At 36.4% G+C, this 20,788-nt stretch overlaps 1 protein-coding gene across 28 annotated transcripts in view; it reads right to left on the reverse strand.

The window, feature by feature from the left end:
- Window positions 1-20,788, reverse strand: part of ryr1b (ryanodine receptor 1b (skeletal)) — a 243,794-nt gene that overhangs the window by 88,533 nt on the left and 134,473 nt on the right. For all 28 annotated transcript variants that reach the window (XR_012393781.1, XR_012393780.1, XM_073929492.1 and 25 more), the window contains 21 exon segments: window positions 19,755-19,898; window positions 18,901-19,174; window positions 17,986-18,103; window positions 17,734-17,866; window positions 15,206-15,300; window positions 14,979-15,114; window positions 12,573-12,756; window positions 11,981-12,092; window positions 11,430-11,550; window positions 10,355-10,524; window positions 8,636-8,856; window positions 7,812-7,902; window positions 6,169-6,309; window positions 5,917-6,080; window positions 5,204-5,282; window positions 5,025-5,114; window positions 4,788-4,931; window positions 1,947-2,024; window positions 1,795-1,870; window positions 1,549-1,672; window positions 88-203 (listed from right to left, as the gene is read on the reverse strand). Coding sequence is in view for 26 of the 28 variants with exons in the window: in XM_073929492.1 (XP_073785593.1) it covers window positions 88-203; window positions 1,549-1,672; window positions 1,795-1,870; window positions 1,947-2,024; window positions 4,788-4,931; window positions 5,025-5,114; window positions 5,204-5,282; window positions 5,917-6,080; window positions 6,169-6,309; window positions 7,812-7,902; window positions 8,636-8,856; window positions 10,355-10,524; window positions 11,430-11,550; window positions 11,981-12,092; window positions 12,573-12,756; window positions 14,979-15,114; window positions 15,206-15,300; window positions 17,734-17,866; window positions 17,986-18,103; window positions 18,901-19,174; window positions 19,755-19,898 (2,811 nt within the window). In the remaining 2 variants the exon portion in view is untranslated.

Genomic DNA, 20,788 nt, shown 5'->3' on the forward strand with positions numbered 1-20,788 from the left:
GGAATAGCAATAGCAGAGAAGAGCCATCAAATACTTCTTTTCATCAAGAGTAAAAGTTTCATCAATACAGTTTTGGTAAATGTATACCAAGATGAGCAATAAACTCCTGAGCGATCTCCATCCACTTCAACAGCTTTTGCAGGAACCCGTAAGCAAAGCGCTTCTCAATGGAGGAAATCTCCTGCTCCATGTCTTTCAGACCCCTGATAAAGATCAGTGAGGAGAAACAACATGATGTGAGTTTATAGTTTTATTGTAATTCACCATGTCTTAATGGGATCTATAATGCCCCCTTTGACAAGATATTAAAAAATCTCTGATGTCCCCCCAGAATGTATATGAAATTTTTAATGTTTGATTCAAAACCTGCTGTTTTGTTGTTTGACACTTTAAATTCAAATGATATCCTGCTCACAGCCCTCTTTTCAGAAGAGGGTGGAGCTACAAATGCATATACTGCTTTTTACTCAGGGATGTTCACTCTTTTTCCTTCTGATGTTTAAAAAGTAGGCCAATAGTTTCCCAAAATTAAAGTCAGACATTTCTGTTTTGGCTTAGATTTTCGACATGAAACAGTATAATGTTAATTAAAAACGTAATATTCTGCAAGTATGCTGCATCTTTGTTTGGATCATGATTAAAATGCAGCAGTCGCATTGAAGCAAAGCCTCACTTTGTTTAAGTGAAGAGATTTCTTTAATTTGTGAAACTTATTTGATTCGGGATTTGTTTTAAAACGGCAGTTAAGTATTATTATATCATATTTTTGCCACAGCAGAATAAACCGACAATTACTCTGGCATATGTTTTACTTTCCAGCCACAACACAGCATTAAAATTACACTAAGGCTGTATTTACACAGCAGATCTTAATGATCAAATCTGATCTTGTAACTGTATCTGATTTTTTCGACGACCTGCTTACATCATCTTTTAGATGTGACCGGTTGTCTGCATTTACACTGGACACATCAAAGACGAAATGACCAGGAAAAAAGAGCAGGTACTGACTAACAGCTGTTAATTAAAGAGCGCTCTTTTCACTATTCCTGTATTTAATCTGTTCGCAAGGTTTCATTTTTTATTATTCTTTTTGACAAGTTGTTTTATAGTTTATGGCAGAAAAGTTCTCATTTGGCCATCTTCTTTGAATCTAGGCCTTTTTTTAAATCAGTAGGCATCTTAATGTCATTTCCATGGCGTAATTTATGCATGTGATGTATGCAATGGTTTTAGTTTATATTGTTTATGTGGCGGACATTGCGTTCTCTCTCTTTCTCGCTAACATGCTTAAATACTTGTGCTACATTTCTTTGGACTGTGTGCAGAAAACAGAGCACCTTCACAAAGAAATGTGCATCAATAACAAAAGAACGCTGTGTGTCTCCAATCCAATTTTATATATTAAAAAAAAAAAAAGTTTAGTAAGAAAAATATGAGAAAATGGAATTGTGAAATCAAAACAGTGAATCAAATTAATAGAGTTGATTGAATCATTATATTCCTTCTGGACTGTTTAATTGGTTTTGCACATCACTAGTGGATCACCTGGTTACAGCGTATCCATTCAGCTGGAGGAATTTGAGCAGGTCTTGGGCTTTTTCTCTGTCTCTAGCCTTCTCTTTGGCGGTCAGTGTATCATAGGGTACCAACAAAGGATGAGTGCCACCACCTATGAACACAAAAACACACAAAAACTAGTGGATGGTCCACAGAATAGCACGATTTCCATATGATCAACATATTAGGTTTACATTCTCGTCATTATTTCATTGGTTAACAAGCCAATCATACCCTTGGCTTGTAGCTCCATTTTCTTCTTGCGGCCCCAGGTGTTGTGGTAGTTCTCTGCAAGCTGTTCTGCCATAGACTGAACACAGAACAGTAAATCAGTCAGTTTTTGTTTCATACAGTCTTACACAGAAAGAAAATAGATAATAATGTACCTGTAGCTCTCTGGACAAGGCCATGCCTATAAGGTCCACTGGCTGAGGAGAGTATCCTTGACTGGGATCATAGGTGGCCTGCAGGAGATATATTTGTAGGAGGGTATGAACAAACATGAACAAACAATTAAAAATACACCTATTATAAGTATTTATGTGGACGTTAATTAGAAAATACAGTAGTTCATTGTTATTTAATGTTCATAATAAGTTAGCTAATGTTAACAAGCTGTTTAGACAGACATGTGTATGGGTTATAGTGTATAGACTGCCATATTGGGGTGATGTTAACACACCCAGTCCTTTTTTTTAAGTCCTTTTTTCAAATAAAAACGGTGGACCAATTGGAGCGGTTTTGAGACAGACTGGGACTTGACGTAGGAGTGTGGTCCTCCCGCCCACCGATATTGATTGACAGACGCGCATTAACATAGCCTCAGTTTGTTGTTTCACGTCTGCCATTTTCAGCGTGTTAGTCAAAGTGATGTCACCAAAGGAACACCCTTGCTCTATTTTTGGATGAAATGCTCTTTGGGCTCAGCCAAAGAGCTTTCATTGTTTTTCTGCGAATGATCAACAGAGATTTTACATATAGTGGCCATTTGCGCTGAACAAGCAGTGAATGCAACGTATCGAGATTCAGGCCATTAAAAACAGCTGATCCACCAAGTCTTTCAGCATCTCTCCGAACACACTCAATTGATCTCGGCTGGCGGATCAACGTTCACCACATGGTCGCTCTCATTGGCGCCATTGTTTGTAACTTTAGGTGGGTTTGCAAACCAGTGTACTTCTCATTGCGTCATCCTTAATTTCAGCTGTTTGCATTTACCGCGATTACAGAAGCAGAGTTGCCTCACGTGTGTGTCTCTCCATAGGGAATTATGAACTTGCTATAACTTAGTTATAGCCTCAGTTAAAGTTAATCCAGTGTGTGTGATTATTAGTCTCGGTGTACAAGCTTGGAACTTTAAACTAGCACACAGTTGGCATAACTTTGTTTAGTTGCCACAGTTTTGTTCCATGCAGAAACACTGTGTTGAGAAGCCTTTATGATTAATTAACCATGACAAATTAAAGCGTTGGTAATAGTAAAACCGGTTAATCGTTGCATCCCTACAGGGATGACGCATGCATTGTTACATAGCGGCTGTAAAACTAAACAAAGACACAAATGATTTTGTAACTATCACTCTGACTCATTCTGGCACATTAGGAATATTGATTCCTCAACAGTAGTCTCTGCTTGGTCTGTGTCCGAGTACATGTGGATGAGCTGAATGCTGGTCCTCTCACTCATGTTGCTTCTCTCTGTCTGCCTGTCTGTTGCCATACACAAAGCGAGGGAGCTCCTGGCTCCACCCCCTTGTTAGGTTCGGCGAGAAGTCAAAACAAATTTTCATATGAAGCAACACACCCCTAAAACAGTGACCTGTGTACACGCCCCCAAAATGACACTTTTTTTTAACACATTAAAGTAAAAAAAAATCTAAATTGTGTTTTGAACTGAATCTAAACTGGTGTTGTCACATCCCCGGCTCATTCCTGCTGCTTCATCTTTACCTTGATAACCCTCTTTGTCGTCATTGTGTGACTATGACAGGCATACTCAGAAGAACCATATTATCAATATCAAATCTTAAAAAAGAGGTAATATAGGTGCCCTTTAAATCTTGAACTATGACTAATAAATGCTGTACAAGTATTGTTCTGTTTGTTCATATTAGTAAATACATTAAGATTAACTTCATGCTCAGTATTGTAAGATGTCTTAGTTTTATAGTATAATATTTAATTTTTTTATATGTTTAAAGACAGGCTACGTAGTGGCACAGTAGGTAGTGCTGTTGCCTCACAGCAAGAAGGTCGCTGTTTCGAGCCTCGGCTAGGTCAGTTGGCGTTTCTGTGTAGAGTTTGCATGTTCTCCCAGCGTTCGCGTGGGTTTCCTCCGGGTGCTCCGATTTCCCCCACAGTCCAAAGACATGCAGTACAGGTGAATTGGGTAGGCTAAAATGTCCATAGTGTATGAGTGTGAATAAGTGTGTGTGGATGTTTCCCAGAGATGGGTTGCGGCTGGAAGGGCATCCGCTGCGTAAAAACATGCTGGATAAGTTGGCGGTTCATTCCGCTGTGACGACCTCGGATTAATAAAGGGACTAAGCCGAAAATAAAATGAATGAATGAACATTTAAAGAAACTGAAACATTCTATTTTTAGGTAAATTTGCATTGAATATGTATATATTTTTAAAAAGTGACTTTTCGTTCCACATTTTTTCCTTCATTCATTTTCCTTCGGCTTAGTCTCTCTTTCAGAGGTTGCCACAGTGGCATGATCCGCCAACTATTCCAGCTTATGTTTTACACAGCGGATACCCTTTCAGCCACAACTCTCAGTATGGAGAAAACCCATGCACAATAATTCACACTACACTACGGGCAAATACATACACTATGGCCAATTTAGTTTATTCAATTCACCTATACTGCATAAATGAATAGTGAATATGAAAGTTAAATGATTAATCATGACTAATCACATATGAAATAAAATACACATATATGTGTGCATGTATATATACATAAGGATACATAGTACACGCATATACAAACATTAAAACGAACTATTATTTTGTGTGCGATTAGTCATGATTAATCTTCAAACAGCACTAGTTGATATATATTATCATAATGAGATGGATTGACAAATATAGATAAACCCGATGATGCAATTGCGAGATGAGTTCCTTAACATTTTAGCAGTCAAAACATTTCTATCTGAGTTCCTAACATTGGGTTCAAAAAAAAAAGATTAAGTTTCAGTTTTGTTCGTCTCTGTTACCTGTGCAGTCTGGGAGATCTTCCTGGTGGCCTTCACCTCAGTTTTTACCTCAGTCTCCCCATCTCTGGCTTTCTCCAAAGTCCATTCCCATGCCAGCATGGCCTTGATGGACTCCTTAATGGGCCAGCGATAGATCTCCTTATCCTACAGAGAGAAAGCGAAATGGAGGTTGATCTTGACAACAACTTATCAAAACAAAGCAGACAGGCATGACGTTGCATCAAGGAGCCATCGGACCTTTTCAGAGAAAGTTTTATAAGGCCGCAGCATGGGGTGAGTTTTTGCGTTCTCATCTAGAACCTCTCCGTATGTCCAGTTGTTTTGGATCTGAAAGACGGATAGCAAAAGTTACAAGCTGCTCCCCAGTCCCACAATGCATTTGGCTTCCACAGATGAGCATAAGTCATGATGCTAACCTTCTCAAAAGCCCATTTATCATGAGTGTGCTCAGCATATTTGTTAATGAAGGCATCAAGTCTCTCGGGAATGATGGTGCTGCAAAAATGAGCCAAAAAACAAAAACAAAAGAAACATTATCGTTCTCTTGGTGTTGTTCATTTGAATAAGAAACAATGATTGCTTTGGTTTATGAGGTTAAATTGCAGGCATGTAATCACACATTTTATAATAATAAATTAATAAAATCAATAATAATAAAAAGTTTACACTTTCAGCTTAATGTCAAATTCCCTCACTTTTCCTAGAATGTGTAGAATTTTCATGACTTGAATGTGTCAAGGCTTCTAGTCTCATTTATTTTTATTCATTTTCAACAAAAAACAAAACAATTTATGCTGGTTGATAATGTGAACTGTATTGCTTTAATAATAATAATAATAATAATAATAATAATAATAATAATAATAATAATAATAACAACAACAACAACAATAATAATAATAATAATAATAACTTTAGAAAACTGCAGTAAAATATGAATACTATTATATAATGGAATTTACCTGATTAACACTTCAATTTAGAAAATATGTAAATAGACCAAAATGCAGAAAAGTCTAATAAATAACATTATAATGCACAGATATAATCACAAAGATACTCACAACCTGTCTCATAACCTTCAGAAAAATAATAACAGCACTTTAACTGCAGCTGATTATTTTCTCACTTGGTAGTTTCCACTGGTTTGGGGTCGAAGTTGCCCTCAGCATCAACAGACGCTTTCTTCTCAGTCATTGATGAATAACTTGCATCCACATAGTCTGGAGGAATGGCACCGGCGATGGCACAGATGCAGGGCATGGCGATCTTAAACAGCTCTGCATCAAATTTCTACACAGACAAGATGACAAATGCTGTAGATGCTAGTACACATTTCATTTAGAATTCATCTGCTAAAAGCTGTTTGCGTCTGTGAAACCTTGTGTGCGAGAGACTCAAATATGCCCCAGAAGAGTTTGCGTGAGAGATGCAACTCCTCTTCTGATGTGACTCCGAAGTTTGCCCATCCGTTCGGCAGGCAATAATACTTCCAGCAGCGCTCGTAGTGATTGGTCAACAGCTAAACAATATAGGAACAGATAAAGTAGGAGTTATAAAAATTGCACTAAATTTATACACAAATAAGATGACAAGTATTTTAGATGCTCGTAAACACTTCATTTAGAATTCATCTGCTGAAGAAGAAGAAGAAGAAAAAGAAGAAGAAGTAGAAGATGAAGATGAAGAAGATGTAGAAGTAGAAGTAAAATATGTAGAGGCAGAAAAAATGTAGAAGTAGATGTAGAAGTAGAAGATGTAGAAGAAGAAGTAGAAGTAGTAGCAGTTTAAGGTGGTTGGAGCTAAAATCTGCAGAGCAATGGCCCTCCAGGAATTGAGTTTTGAGACCACTGATGTAGAGGAAGAAGATAGTGTAGAAGTAGTAGAAAAAGAATATGTAGAAGTAGAGGTAGTAGAAAAAGAAAATGAAGAAGAAGAAGAAGAAGAAGAAGAAGAAGAAGAAGAAGAAGAAGAAGAAGAAGAAGAAGAAGAAGACATAGAGGTAGGAGTAAAAGTAGAAAAATATCTAGAAGTAGAAGAAAAAGATGTAGAAAAAAGATAATGAAGAAGATGCAGACGTGGAAGTAGAGGTCAAAGTAATAGTAAAAGAAGAAGATATAGAAGTAGGAGAAGGAGAATAAGAAGATGTAGAAGAAGTAGAGGTAGAAGTAATTGTAGAAGAAGCTTTAGAAGTAGAAGGAGAAGGAGAAAAAGAAGATTTAGAAGAAGTAGAGGTAGAGGTAGAACAAGTAGAAGTAAAATAAAAAGTAGAAGAAGCAGAGGAAGAAGTAGTAGTAGTAGAGGACAATGTAAAGAAGTATAAGTAGATGAAGATGTAAAAGTAGAAGAAAAAGATGTAGAAGAGTTAGAAGATGTAGATGTGGAAGTAGAGGTAGAAGTAATAGTAAAAGAAGTAGACATAGAATGTAATGTGTATTTATATAGCACATTTTTTGTGTATGGCCATACACCCAAAGCACTTCACAATCATGAGAGGGGGTCTCTCCACACCACCACCAGTGTGCAGCATCCACTCGGATGATGCGACGGCTGCCACAGGACAATGGCGCCAGTGCGCTCACTACACACCAGCTATTGGTGGAGAGGAGAGACAGTAATAGAGCCAATTTGGTGGATGGGGATGATTGGGAGGCCATGATCGTAAGGGCCGATAGAGGGACTTTGGCCAGGACACCGGGGTTACACCCCTGCTCTTTCACGAGAAGTGCCATGGGATTTTTAATGTCCACAGAGAGTCAGGACCTCAGTTTAACGTCTCATCCGAAAGACGCGTATAAGGGTTAGATGTAGAAGAAGTAGAAGTGGAAGAAGCAGTAGAAATAGAACGGGAAGATGTAGAAGAAGTAGACGTAGAGGTAGCAGTAATAGTTGAAGAAGAATATGTTGAAGTAGAAGAAAAAGATGTAGAAGAAGATGATGATGATGATGAAGAAGAAGATGTAGAAGTGGAAGTAGATGTAGAAGTAAAAGTAGAAGAAGAAGAAGAAAAATATATTTGAATACCTTGAGGGGCATCTTGGCATACTCATTTAAGATTGGCACATCAAACACCAGCCTTCTCAACAGATGCTGCAACATAGATGGCCGCAGATACCTGAAATACACAAATAGTACTTCATTAGCTCCAGTATTGGAGTTTTGTACACTTCTGGTCAAAAGTATGGGCTTAATATGTTTTTATGTGTTTAAAGGAACACCACTTTTTTGAAAATAGGCTTATTATATTCAGAATAGATTTCTTTTAAAATAGTTTTGATATCTTACACTGCCTCCGAACTACAATACATACTACAGTACTACTTTTTAGTATGTGAAAATAGCATGCCAGAAGTACTGAGATGAACTGGTACTTCTGGTGTAATTCTGATGTGCGCATCCAATGAACGCGTTTACTTTAAGACACACATTTGTGAACTTTCTATCACCTCCCCTCGGATGAACAGCTGACACCATTTTAAAGTACATTCTACTTTATCAAGTGAGAGAGGCTAACATGGACATAACCTCGAAACCTTGATTTTGTGATCCCATACAGTATTAATGAGTGCTTTTTTGAGTATATACTTTAAACTGTAAAAACAGAAACAGTCTATAACATGTCTTCAATATTTATAAACTGATTGAATGTACATCAAATCCTACTATATCTTGAAATATATCGTTATAAGGATATGAGATGACTAATATGAGATTTTTGTCATATCGCTCACCCCTACAAGTAGTATGTGATTTCAAGCACAGTTCTACTAATCCCAGAACTTCTGACTGGTGGTGCATTTCTAAGCTTGACATCTATAGTAGCTGATGCCAGAGAGTGGATTACTGACTTGACAAGAGACATAAGGCAGTCCTCGATGACGTCCCTCTGGGCTTTGGTAAGGGCACGGCCTCGGGACAGCCTGTAGATGGTGTGCAGCATAGAGTCGATCATGATGGCGCGATGATCAGTGCCAGCGAACAGTGGGGCACATTTAGTGAGCAGAGGCAGAACGGCAGAACACAAGTAACGGTTCAGAGCCAGAGCCATTTCTGTGGTGCTGAACGCCACCTGGAGGAGCAGATCATTCCAGAGCAGTTTAGATTACGAAATGGTAAAGTTAGTATCAGTGTTGGGTAAGTTAATTCAAAAAAGTTATAAATGACTAATTACATAATTGAAATTAATTCTCACCGCCAACATATGTAGCACTATGAAAGTTCTTTCACAATTCACTTACACTTTAAATATACATGAAAATGTCAGGAGTGATGATTTTGATTGTGTCATTTTCAAAAAGTGTTTGAAGAAATTAAAATGGTAACACTTTATTTTGATGGTCCATTTGAGTATTAATAGACTCTTCTTAATATCTGTTGATACTGCTCCTTCAACAGATATTTAAGAACAGACATATAAGAAGCTTTGCAACTACTTGTCAACTTACATTAACCCTAACCTCAACCCAACCTAACAGTCTACTTATAATCTAATAAGACTTAGTTGGCATGTTAATGCAATGTAACTTAAATTCAACAAATGCACAATCAAAATAAAGTGTGACCCTTAAAATTTGTTGACTGGTGATATTCAAATGGGGCTTCTAAAATAATAATAATGTGCATTATTTGTCAGTTCTTGTAAAAGATTTGTCATTTTGTTTTTGACAGCAGCACATTAAAATTCGTCACCTTAGTATTATATGGTTCTATTTGACATTTTTGTCAAAATTGAGTTATTGACATATTCTAACATATTTACATTATGGGATTTTTTTAATAAGTTGTTTACATTAAGACTTTTTATAAAAAAAAAAAAATGTTACACACATACTGTTTGCTATGGAATGCAAAAAATTTAAAGGTCACTATCTCAAAATCATTCAGAACGCAGATAGAACCTTATAATTATTACAAGGTGACAAATTGTTGCAACAACACCAACTAATTTAGTTTCAAATTTAATTTAAGCTCTTTTAATGACCTGTGCTTGTTTTAAAATACTTTGCAGGTCTTGAATGCATTTGTCTGAAATTGAAATACTTTCAAGAAGTGTGGGAACCCTGTAATTACTTAGAAAAGTAAATTAATTATTCAATAAGGAATGTAATTACTTGACCCTATGCAACTGAAATTTATGTAAATCTCAAAAAGATAAATTAAATTGAAATCAAATGAATAGCTTAATTTATTATTAAGTTTTATTTTTTTTAAATTGTACCATTTCAAATGTACAAGAGTTTTGTTATTAATTTCTTTCTTAAGCATATGCAATATATTTTTAAGCATATGCAATAGTCTTGATGAATGAAATATGAAAAAAAATAAACAATTTGCATATATAACAAAACAAAATTACTTTTCTGCTGTGAATTGATTTATACAGAACTGTTGAATTTATTTAAAGTATTTTAGGCAAGTACATTTTAACCAATAAATGAAAAATAATCCCTTACTTTACTTTTTCTGAGGAAAAAGTCATTTAATTACAGTAACTGGTTACTTCATAGCTAATTACACCAAAAACTGACTAGTATAATGAAAAATCAGAAATATATGATTGAGTTTACCGTATCCAGAGAGGCTGAAGCTCTCATATCAGGCAGGAAACCCACTTCTAGCACATGTAACAGGAAGTCCTGGTTATCGATGCCGTACACTCTGTCCAGGAAAAGAACCATGGAGGCTTTGTGGTCTGGCACGAAACTCGCTGACATTTTTGGCTCAACGATCTGACCATCTATGAAATGTAGCGAAATATAAAAAGAGTTTACAGTGGCCTGTTTTCACAGTGTAAAAAGTAAAACAGATTATAAGAACCACTGCAGTTTGCATATCATGCTACAAAAGGCATAGAAGATGCAAAACTTTAGCACTTCATTTTTAAAGTAATCATAACAAAGTTCTATATATTGTGATTTTTTTTTACCATAAAGGACACAAATGGTTAGGACAAATGAGGTTTTACTAAACATACAGTAATTTTTGTTTCTACAGGCTCCGTTATATAAATCTATAATTAATTGTCAGAGTTCACATGACAATATCCATGCTACTGTGTAGGCTTTAATACCTGGAGGAGGCTGTTAGTCGGCAGGGGCTGTAGCGCTAGACTTTTGACTGTTTAACTTACTGAGGGATATTGAACAGAAATTATTCTGTACTCACATTTACATTTTATTACAGTTTGAGAACGTGCTGTAGTTCTCAGGTAAAAGTTCACCTCAGTTTGCTGACTACATCTTACAATGAGAGTTTGAGTAAGCGATTGCCTCAATCTCATGAGCAGAGTCTATCTCAGACTTTGCATATCTGTAATTTTTGTTAGAATCTATCCCTCGTTTTACTTGTTCATTACCCACTGATCTTTAAATAAGACAAATTTACACTATACTAACACTTTCTTTCTTAATTTATACAAACCCAGAGAAATTATTGTAGACCCCTAATTAACAAACAAATTAACCGCTAATTATTTTCCTTTGTTTATGTGATCTGAGATAACTGTATGTGAATAAATGGTTATTACATGGTAAGTTAACTTAGTTTATTCTAAAACTATTTAATAAATCTCACTACATGACTGACAGTATTTATTTTTATAATCTGCACAAATATTTCCACATCTTGTGGTTTCTCATGTACCTTTGCCAAAGGTGGGGATTTGAACAGGAAGACTGATGACTCCAACCAAGTCTTCAATGGGCACAAGAGATCGCAAGATGGCTCGGATTCTCAAAGCTTCGCCTTTACCTGCTTGGATCAACTGTGAACATTTGAAAATAGGTCAATTTGAATGCCATTGTTTATGTCAGACCGATTTTCTTTGTTTTAAAAAATAATATTAAGCAATTAATTAATTTTATCCTGCAATTATGACATTATCAGATTGTAAGTTACAATAAACACTAGTATTATTTATTTAAGCAAACTTATTATTATTATATATCTTGTCTGAAGCCAGGAATAATAAAACAATCATTCAAATAAATATATTAACGACATATTTTAATAGTATTTAAATATTGTATTTAGTTTTTCATACTATAACAAAATTCACAATAGTATTTCTTGACTGAATCTTTTTGATCAAATAAATGCATACTTGCTGAGAATGATTTTTTAAATGCTAATCTGTATATGCAATCCCTTTGTCATAGTCTAAAAGGCCATATTATTCAATCTTTTATACTTACATGCATCTCAGGAGCACAGCGACCCAGCAAGTCAATAAGGGCAGAATAAAATGACATAATAGCATTTCCAAGATGTAATCTATTCTCTTCGTGCTGATCCTCCCCTCCAAACCTGTAAACCAATCATAGAGGTCACATTTTTACAAGATGTAAAATAAGCATCTGATGTTCCCTTGAGTGTCCATATGAAGTTTTAACTCAAAATATCCCACAAATAATGTTTTATAACTCTTTGAATGTGCCCCTTTTAGGTTTTGATCCTAATAGGTGACAGTTTTTACATATTCAAAAGGGATTGTGCTCCAAGGCACTCTTTTCAAAAGACGGCGGAGCTAAAAAATGCCTATGTGTCAGCATAGTTACAGATTCAAAAACAATACTAACATCCTATTCTAATGAGGGAGCGGTCACTAGTGGACGGGCTCTCATGACATGTACAAAGGGAGCATGTCAATCTAAATGTTTCTGCTGACTGTTTTAATGAAGTGTGATTTACACACTGTGTTTAAACCTCTTATAAAAGTGTTTTTTCCAAGTAGGCCCCCTTTAAATGAAAAGCAAAATCCTCCAAACATTTATTGTAAGGTCTTACATGAAGCGTCTGTCTTTTTTAGGAGTTGGCCCATCTCTGGCAGGGTCTTCAGAGATCTTAATGGCCTCCTCAATGGCTGCTAACAGACCAGCACCACCCTCTCCTCTCAGGGCAGGGCCAAAGCACTCAGGACGACGAATCAACAGACGAACAACCACATTAGCATTCTCCTCTACGCTCTCACCTGCAGAAAAGACAAAAGTGCAAAAGGTACTTCATTAATTAAATTCATTTTAAGACAACTTTTGCAGAATTGCTGAGTACACAACTATTGATCTACAAAATGAATCATGAGATATAAGAGCAAATGAAATTAAGTGTGAGGTTACATCTTTACAATGTGTGTTCCCGTTAACCGTGGTTAGTGTTTATGGCCCGTTTCCACTGAGTGGTACAGTATGGTACAGTTCGGTTTGGTTCACTTTTATGGCCGTTTCCATTGTCAAAAGGCGTACCGAACCAAACCGTACTGTACAACTTTTTTGGCACCCTTACGAAAGGGTCGCAAACACAAGAAAGGGTATTAAAAGGCGGAGCTAGACACGCAGGTGAACGCTATTGGTTTACAGAGATACGTCATTTGCTTAGGCAACTAGCCAGAATGTAAACAAAGGACCTGCCATGTTTGAAATAAGAGATAACTTGCCCTCGCCGGGTCTATATCTGAAATAACAAACTTCTTGAGCTGATAATTATAACGTGCGCTTGATTATCGACAAGCTTTGGGAACCCGATCCTGTGAGAAGCTGACAAATGCGAGAATGACACATTCAGAAAGAAAAGGACAAACGCGAGAGTGGAGCGTGGAAAAAAGGGGAAGCCAAGGAGCACATTATTTCTTCAGCAAATTTGAACAAACTGCCTTGTTTTAATTTTCATCATCCCCTTTTAGACAGAGGCTACATGTGCTGCTGAAGATTACAGACACAGATAAGAGGTTTTCACTGACTGTAGGCTATACTTTGTGTTGTTCAGAACCTAATTAAGGACAAAATGTATGCTGTGTGTACTTTTTCTATAGTTATCGGGGACTGTAAGGGTCTATATGTGTTCATATATGTTCATTTATTTATTTATTTTAAATAATTACAGACGTTAAAGTAGGCTATTTCGCACTGTCATTGATCTGCAGTTATAATCAACTCATGATCATAGAAAAGTTAGTAATAAACATTTATACTGAAGTATTTATGTGTGTAAAGCGTCTGATTTGTAAGAAGTGCTTTTCATATGATAAGTAAATGACCTGTACGGCTTTACTGTAGACATTTTCTCGAGCGAAAATTACATCGACTGAAACTTTGTCATACACTACGCCCACCAAAAGGGTACCCTTGCTAGTGGAAACGCAAGCCTAAAGGTGACCCGTACCGACCCGAACCGTACCGTACTGTACCAGTCAGTGGAAACATGCAATCATGAACTTACCTGCACAGTGTTAGCTCAGTGCCACCTAGTGGTGGGTAGGTATGAAACAATTACCACTTTTTCTTATAGCTTTTAAACAGTTTGGGAAAAAATATTTAGATTTGAAGGAGCATGTCACATTAATATGCTAACACCTACTGTTCAAAAGTGATAAAGCATGTAAGTGCAGTTGTAGTATTTTTTCACATCTCTCGACCACTAGGTGGCACTAACTGTGGAAGTAAACTCATGATTGTCATAACACAAACCAGGTTGATATGAACACACATTGGAGAGATTTAGCATCTCACTTGATTTGATATGCTCGTATAATCGACTTACATGTTATTTGAGATAGGACTTGACTATTGCATGCGTATTTTGTCAGTAAAGCTGGCTCTGCAATCAGCAGTAAATTTCCAGCACCTGCTTCATGGAAAATATTGGTTCACTGACAAGCTATGCAAATGTAATGTGAATGATTCAATTGGTTTTTGTCTGAAATCAAAGATCAGCTTTGTGTCGCTTCTCAGTGAACTATGGCTTTGTGTTGCTGCATCTGAAATAGTGGGAGATTTACTATTGATCAGAGAGCCGTGTTTTCCTGACAAGATGTGCATAAAAATTGCAGCTTTTGCTGATTCGCAACCTTGATTTACTTTTGATTAATCGTACAGCCCTAACTTGAGAACAGTTTTACTAAATAACTTCAACAGTTTGACTAATTAATTGTCAACTGAATCGTCATGAGGATTTAGAGGATGATTTATTTGTAATCTATTTACAGTTTAATATTTAGAAAGTTAGAACATTTGAGAAAAATCTGCAATATCAGTGCAGTGCAGGTAATGTGTAGACTGTCCTCTATAACTGAAAAATTTTCCAAGGGATGCCATAGATTTACTAGTAGAAGAATAACATTGTTGAATGCAAAGATATATTCATATTTTTGCTACTTGCACCAAGGATCTAGAAACAAAATGCTCTAAATGTGCTAACCATTTACAAACACAGCGAAGCGCAGGAAGTCCAGATATCTCTCTCCTCCACCTGGATTCCACCCTATGTCAGGATAGCCTTTAGACAGAAGCATGGGGCACATTCGAAGGCCACACCCAGCCAGATAAGTCACCACCTGACAGCACAGAGAATCATTATAATTATGTGGTGCTACAAAATAAATTTTTATTTATTCTGCAAACAAGACAAATGTATTTTAATAATACCATTTCAAGGTCTTGCTCTTGCAGGGCCAGTGCCAGCTCATTGTTGTCAATGCAGGATGCAGCAGCAACATCCAGAGGAGTAGATCCACGCATTCCTATAGGGCAACAATAATATTTTTCAATCCATTTTGATTTAATAATATTTATGTTTTTCGATTTCTTTTTAGAAAGTAGATGTATTACATTTCCTTTTAGAGGACAAATAAATGATCTGTTTAGCTAAATGTGCAGTATCCAAAATTATAAATGTGACCCTGGACCACCAAAATATCTGTCTTACATTGCTCGTGTTTATATTTTTGACAAAAGCCAAACATTCATTAAATGGGTCTAAGTGATAGATTATTCTTTCAAGACAAAATACAATAAGTCATTCATTCATTTTCTTTTCGGCTTAGTCCCTTTATTAATAAGGGGTTACCACAGTGGAATGAACCGCCAACTTTATATGTAAAGTGTATTAAATAAAGAACATATTCCATGAGTATATTTTGTACATTTTTAACTGTAAATATACCAAACCTACTTAGTAGTAGTAATGCACACAGCTATTCACTTTATTTACACAATTTAACAGGCAATTTTCTCAGATTTTAACTTTATTTTGAACCCTAATTATTTAAATAGTTGCATCTCAGCCAAATATTATTGTATGCGAACAAAGTGCACATCAACGAAAAGCCTATTTATTCAGCTTTCAGGTGATGTAGAAATAGTAATTTCCAAAAAAATGACACTTATGATTGGTTTTATGGTCCAGGGTCACTGAAATTGTCTCACGCAGGCTGCCAGATTGACAAAACTAACAGGAACAAACAGGTAACACCTGGGCTTTCAGATAATTCTCTCTCTCCAATATGCAATAGATTTTTACTACACTTCTGGTCATAAAGCTTTGGCAGATTGATAATTTACCCCTCCCCTCTTTTGCACATATCAGACCAATGGATTCCAAAACAACCCAGACTCAGTTGTTAATTAAAAAAAATTTAAAATTAGAGTGTAGAATCACAATCTTAGACTGGCAAATCAGACTGTGTGAATGCTTTTGGGCAAACTGGCAGTGGGTGAGATCATAATGGATTTCATAACTGGTTGTAGTATTGTTTTTTTTTTTTTTTTTAACTTAGCATGTATCTATCTATCAACATATTATAGCATTTTATGCTTTATCGAAAACAATTAAATAAATAAAATAAACTAACAGCAGTCTTTGTCTCGATCACCAGCGATCTAACCACCATAGATTGCTGTAAAACATTCACACTCACACAAGCTACAATCCTGCCTCATAGTAGACTACAATTCCTGTCATGCTACACACACACCTGCTCCAAGTCTCCATTGATTATGGACTGATTACACACACATATTTATGGCTCACTTTGAGACACTGGCTGTTTCTCAATTCCAAGAACGCAGAGAACGGACTTGTGTTCTTGTGGAGACCGGTCTTGCCAGGTGTCCTCGGAAGAACGAACTCAGGAGACCACGAGGGCAGAGAACGCGTCCTTTGAGAAATGGGATGCTGCGTTCTTCCTGATGGTCACATGACCTTCACGCGTTTTAAATGGAAATTATTTAAACATTACAGCACTCATACAACGATTTATTGTTGTCCCCCTCTTCAAAATATATACTTTGCATAAAAACATTATAAATATACTCTGCAAAATATAAATAAAACCAATTTTAATACGATTTTCACCAAACAAACACCTTTAATGTGTTTATTCCTTTTTTAAGATATTCATGGTAATGTTTACTTTCACCGTTTCATTAAGGGAAACTCCTGAGGTAAATAAGTGATATCTCTGAACTTTAATAATAAATCTAGATAAAATGCAGCGCTTCCCACCTCCAGTCGCAATGACTTCTGGGACTTCCAGAGCGAGTTCGGTGCTCAAGTCTGCATCAGTGCGTTCTCGATATCAAGAACACATCCGGGAAGTTTCACGCGTCCTCCGTACTTGCGGTCTTGAGTATTGGAACTGAACTTAGGCAGCTGATGATGACGTTGCACGAGAACACGAGGACGCAAGACCGCTGAAGAACGCATATTGAGAAACAGCCACTGATTGCTGAGTCTTGTTATCTGTTCTAGTGACACTACAACGAGTTTACCTTTGTCTTGCTTTGCTGTGTTTTTGACCCTGACCCCACCTTGTTTGTTTTCAGTTGTCCATCTGCCTGTTATTTTGACAAGGACGCTGGAGTGCCCTTATACATCTGTTTGCTCCTGTGTTGATCATTACTTCTCTGACCATCCATTTAATAAACCTGCATTTGAACCCTCAATATCCGTTGTCAGCGCCACTTCCCCGTTACAGAATTTAAAACATTTTATAAGAAGAGTTTTTATAGATTTACCTAAGCATTTAAAACAGCAATCAACATAACTGCAGCAAGCACCTCTAATAAACAACTTTAGAATATATTGCTATATGATGCTGTAGATGCATGTCTTGGTATAAATAACCCTGATAAAAAACATGGCATCAGTACGTCAGTTCTATAAAGCCACCAACCCAGTCCAATGCCACTGTTCTGCAGCAAGTAAGAGAGGTGGTCAAACATGGAGCGCTGGTTCTGGCGGCTGATTCTGCAGAAGTAGCACAGGAAGCGACAGCAGTTGGTCACCATTTGTGGAAATCGAATTTCCTGCAGACAGAAATTATATATATTTATTTATTCATTTTTTCATCACTTTCAATAGCAGATTGAGATCCGTGTCCTGGAATAATAGTTTTTAAGTGTTCAGTATAGAAACAGGACTGCACCTTTGAATCTCCTCCACCTCCCAGCACGTTGACCATCACCTCCATGACTGTCTCATGCATGCCCAGCGCTCGCATCAGGTTAGGGTGCTGGTAGAACACTTTGTTGTTCATGATGTTCCTACAAGACAGTAGATGTAAACACTTGATACATAAGATATAATGTTCGTAGACAAAAAAAAATAAAAAATGGAAATACATATTTGGTATCAACTGGACTTTAAAAAAGTACTTTTATTGAGCAAAGATGCAAAGAATTAATCAAAGAAATTACAAAACTGTCCCAGAACTAATTGAGGTAAACAGTGCTGGGCATTGATTTAGATGTCCTGAATGAATAAATTCTGATTTATAAAGTATCATATTGATCTGATTCAATAATGAATTTGATTCTCAATTATTGTTTTCATTTAATTAATTTAGACTGATTACAAAAATTCTATTAGTATTTCTAAAAATGAACAGCAAATAGACTTTATTTCAGGTAAGTATGGATATTAAAAGAAAAAAACAATTCTATATTATACATTTATACAATATTAAAACTAATACAATTTATAAGAAAGCTGTCTGGAATACTCAGTTCTGATTGGTGAGTTGCAACATTTTAAGGTATGTTATTCCTGAGATAACAACCGCTAAATAACAGGCTCATCTGGAAACTTTGAAATGTCGTGACTGTTTTTGACTCTTTGGCGCCACCCTGTGACTGAATAATGCAGGTTAGTGTATACTAAATTAGCTGTTTTTGTTTCTGTCAGCTTTAAGTTGAATTAAATAATTAATAAACTATTAATACTATATTTTCGTCTTGGTTACGTGCATTTTAACTTTTTAAATGAAGTAAACATTAAATATGTGAGGACATTTCATGCACTTTATCTACTATATCCATCAGCAGTCATTTAAGACACCCACCCAATGCTCTGGATCATGAGTCTTTCCTCTTCCGGACCCATCTGGACAATAAGCAGAGATCGAATCTGCCCCAGGCACTCCAGCATTTCCATCGTGTCTTGTACAGACACGGCACTGATGGCGTAAGCCTTGGGCAGTGCACGAATCAGCTCTCCAAGAGCATCATACTGCCGGTGGAGAAGACTGAACATGAGTCGCACCAGCTCTGGATTCTGAATAAAGGCCTCTTGAGCCCAGTGGATCATTGTGTGGGATATCAACTCCTGTAAAGTACCTGATGGAAAGAATGTTCCCAAACTGTAACACTAAATATACCAACTGCACAATTTTGACCTGCATGAAAGCAAAAATATCGATCCAGAGATAACCCTTAATGTTGAATCACTACAGTGGATTCCATGCATCAACAGAATATACATTTACTAAACAGAACGTATTGTTTAGTCTTACAAAGGACAATTTAAATGAACACACAAAAGAACATTAAATAATAACAATCATGTATGGCTGGAAACTCATTTTAAAAATTAATAAAGTATGCACCATGATCCAGCGTTGTTTGATTTAGCATTTATTTCTGAGATACTTCCCTTTCATTAACTTGCATTCCCTTATCCCTTCCCCACATTTTACAAGTATGATGCAATACTTCCAAACAAAAAAGAGATACACAGACAACAATTAAATGAAATTATAGAAAACTCTTTGGGAGTTCGGCACTAAATGGTTCAAAATGGTTTCTAAATATCTGTCCACTGTAATCGATGTCATACATAAAAGGGTTAAGTAAGGCACAAAACTAAGTGAATCTGAACAACGTATTCGAGATGTTTTACTATATACAGTGTACTCACTTGGTTTGGGTTCTTCCTCTGGCTCTGGTTCCTCTTCTTCCTTTTTCTGCTTAAGGCTTTTGACCTTGTCCACCAAAGTGAGCAGTCTGCCTCTCAGAGATGTGTCCACCTCTTCCTCCTCCACTTCTTCCTCAATGTGGACGCCTGAGGTACAAAAAGATACAATGGATAAGAACCACAATTTTGCACAGACACAAATATATGGATATAACGACCATCTATGAAAACTGGAAACTTGCAATCTTAGACAGCTAACAATCATTTTGGGAAAAGCACCCCAGGTTGATTAATTCAGGATTCATCTGCGCAGCTCAGTTCAGTTTTTGCAGTCAGTGACTTGTGCAACAAACTAAGGCACGCCAATATTGGAGAATAAGACAAAAATGTATATTTGGAGAAATGTATATTTTGATCAACAAGACAAAAACAATTAATTAATGTTGAAAACAGCAGAAAATTGTAAACAATCAAAAGTATGTATCCCAAATCATTTTCTAGTTTAAATTGATTTTACAGTTGAAACCAGAGGTTTACATACACTCTAAAAAAAGGAACATAACCATTAAAAACAAATGTCTGATGGTAAATCATACTCAACGTTTACTATTTTAGGTCTGTTAGGATTACCTAAATCAGTGGTGTCCAAACTTGGTCCTGGAGGGCAGGTGTCCTGCATATTTTAGTTCCAACCCCAACTAAACACGCCTGAACCAGATAATCAAGCTCTTTCAAGGTGTACTAGACTTCTAGGGAGATGTGTTGGAGGAAGTTAGAGCTAAACATTGCAGGACACCGGCCCTCCAGGATCGAGTTTGGACACCCCTGACCTAAATGATTTACATTTGCTAAATGCCAGAATAATGAGATCATTTTATTTTTTGAGATTTTTTTTTTTAATTAATTTCTAGACAGTCAAAAGTTTACATACATTTCTTTGGATTTTTTTAGCTTTCCTTTTAAACTGTATAACTTTGGTCAAATGTTTTGTGCATCCTTCCACAAGCTTCTCGCAATAGTTTGAAAAAGATTTGTTC

The sequence above is a fragment of the Danio rerio genome, chromosome 18, assembly GCF_049306965.1.
Source record: "Danio rerio strain Tuebingen ecotype United States chromosome 18, GRCz12tu, whole genome shotgun sequence".
NCBI lineage: Eukaryota > Metazoa > Chordata > Actinopteri > Cypriniformes > Danionidae > Danio > Danio rerio.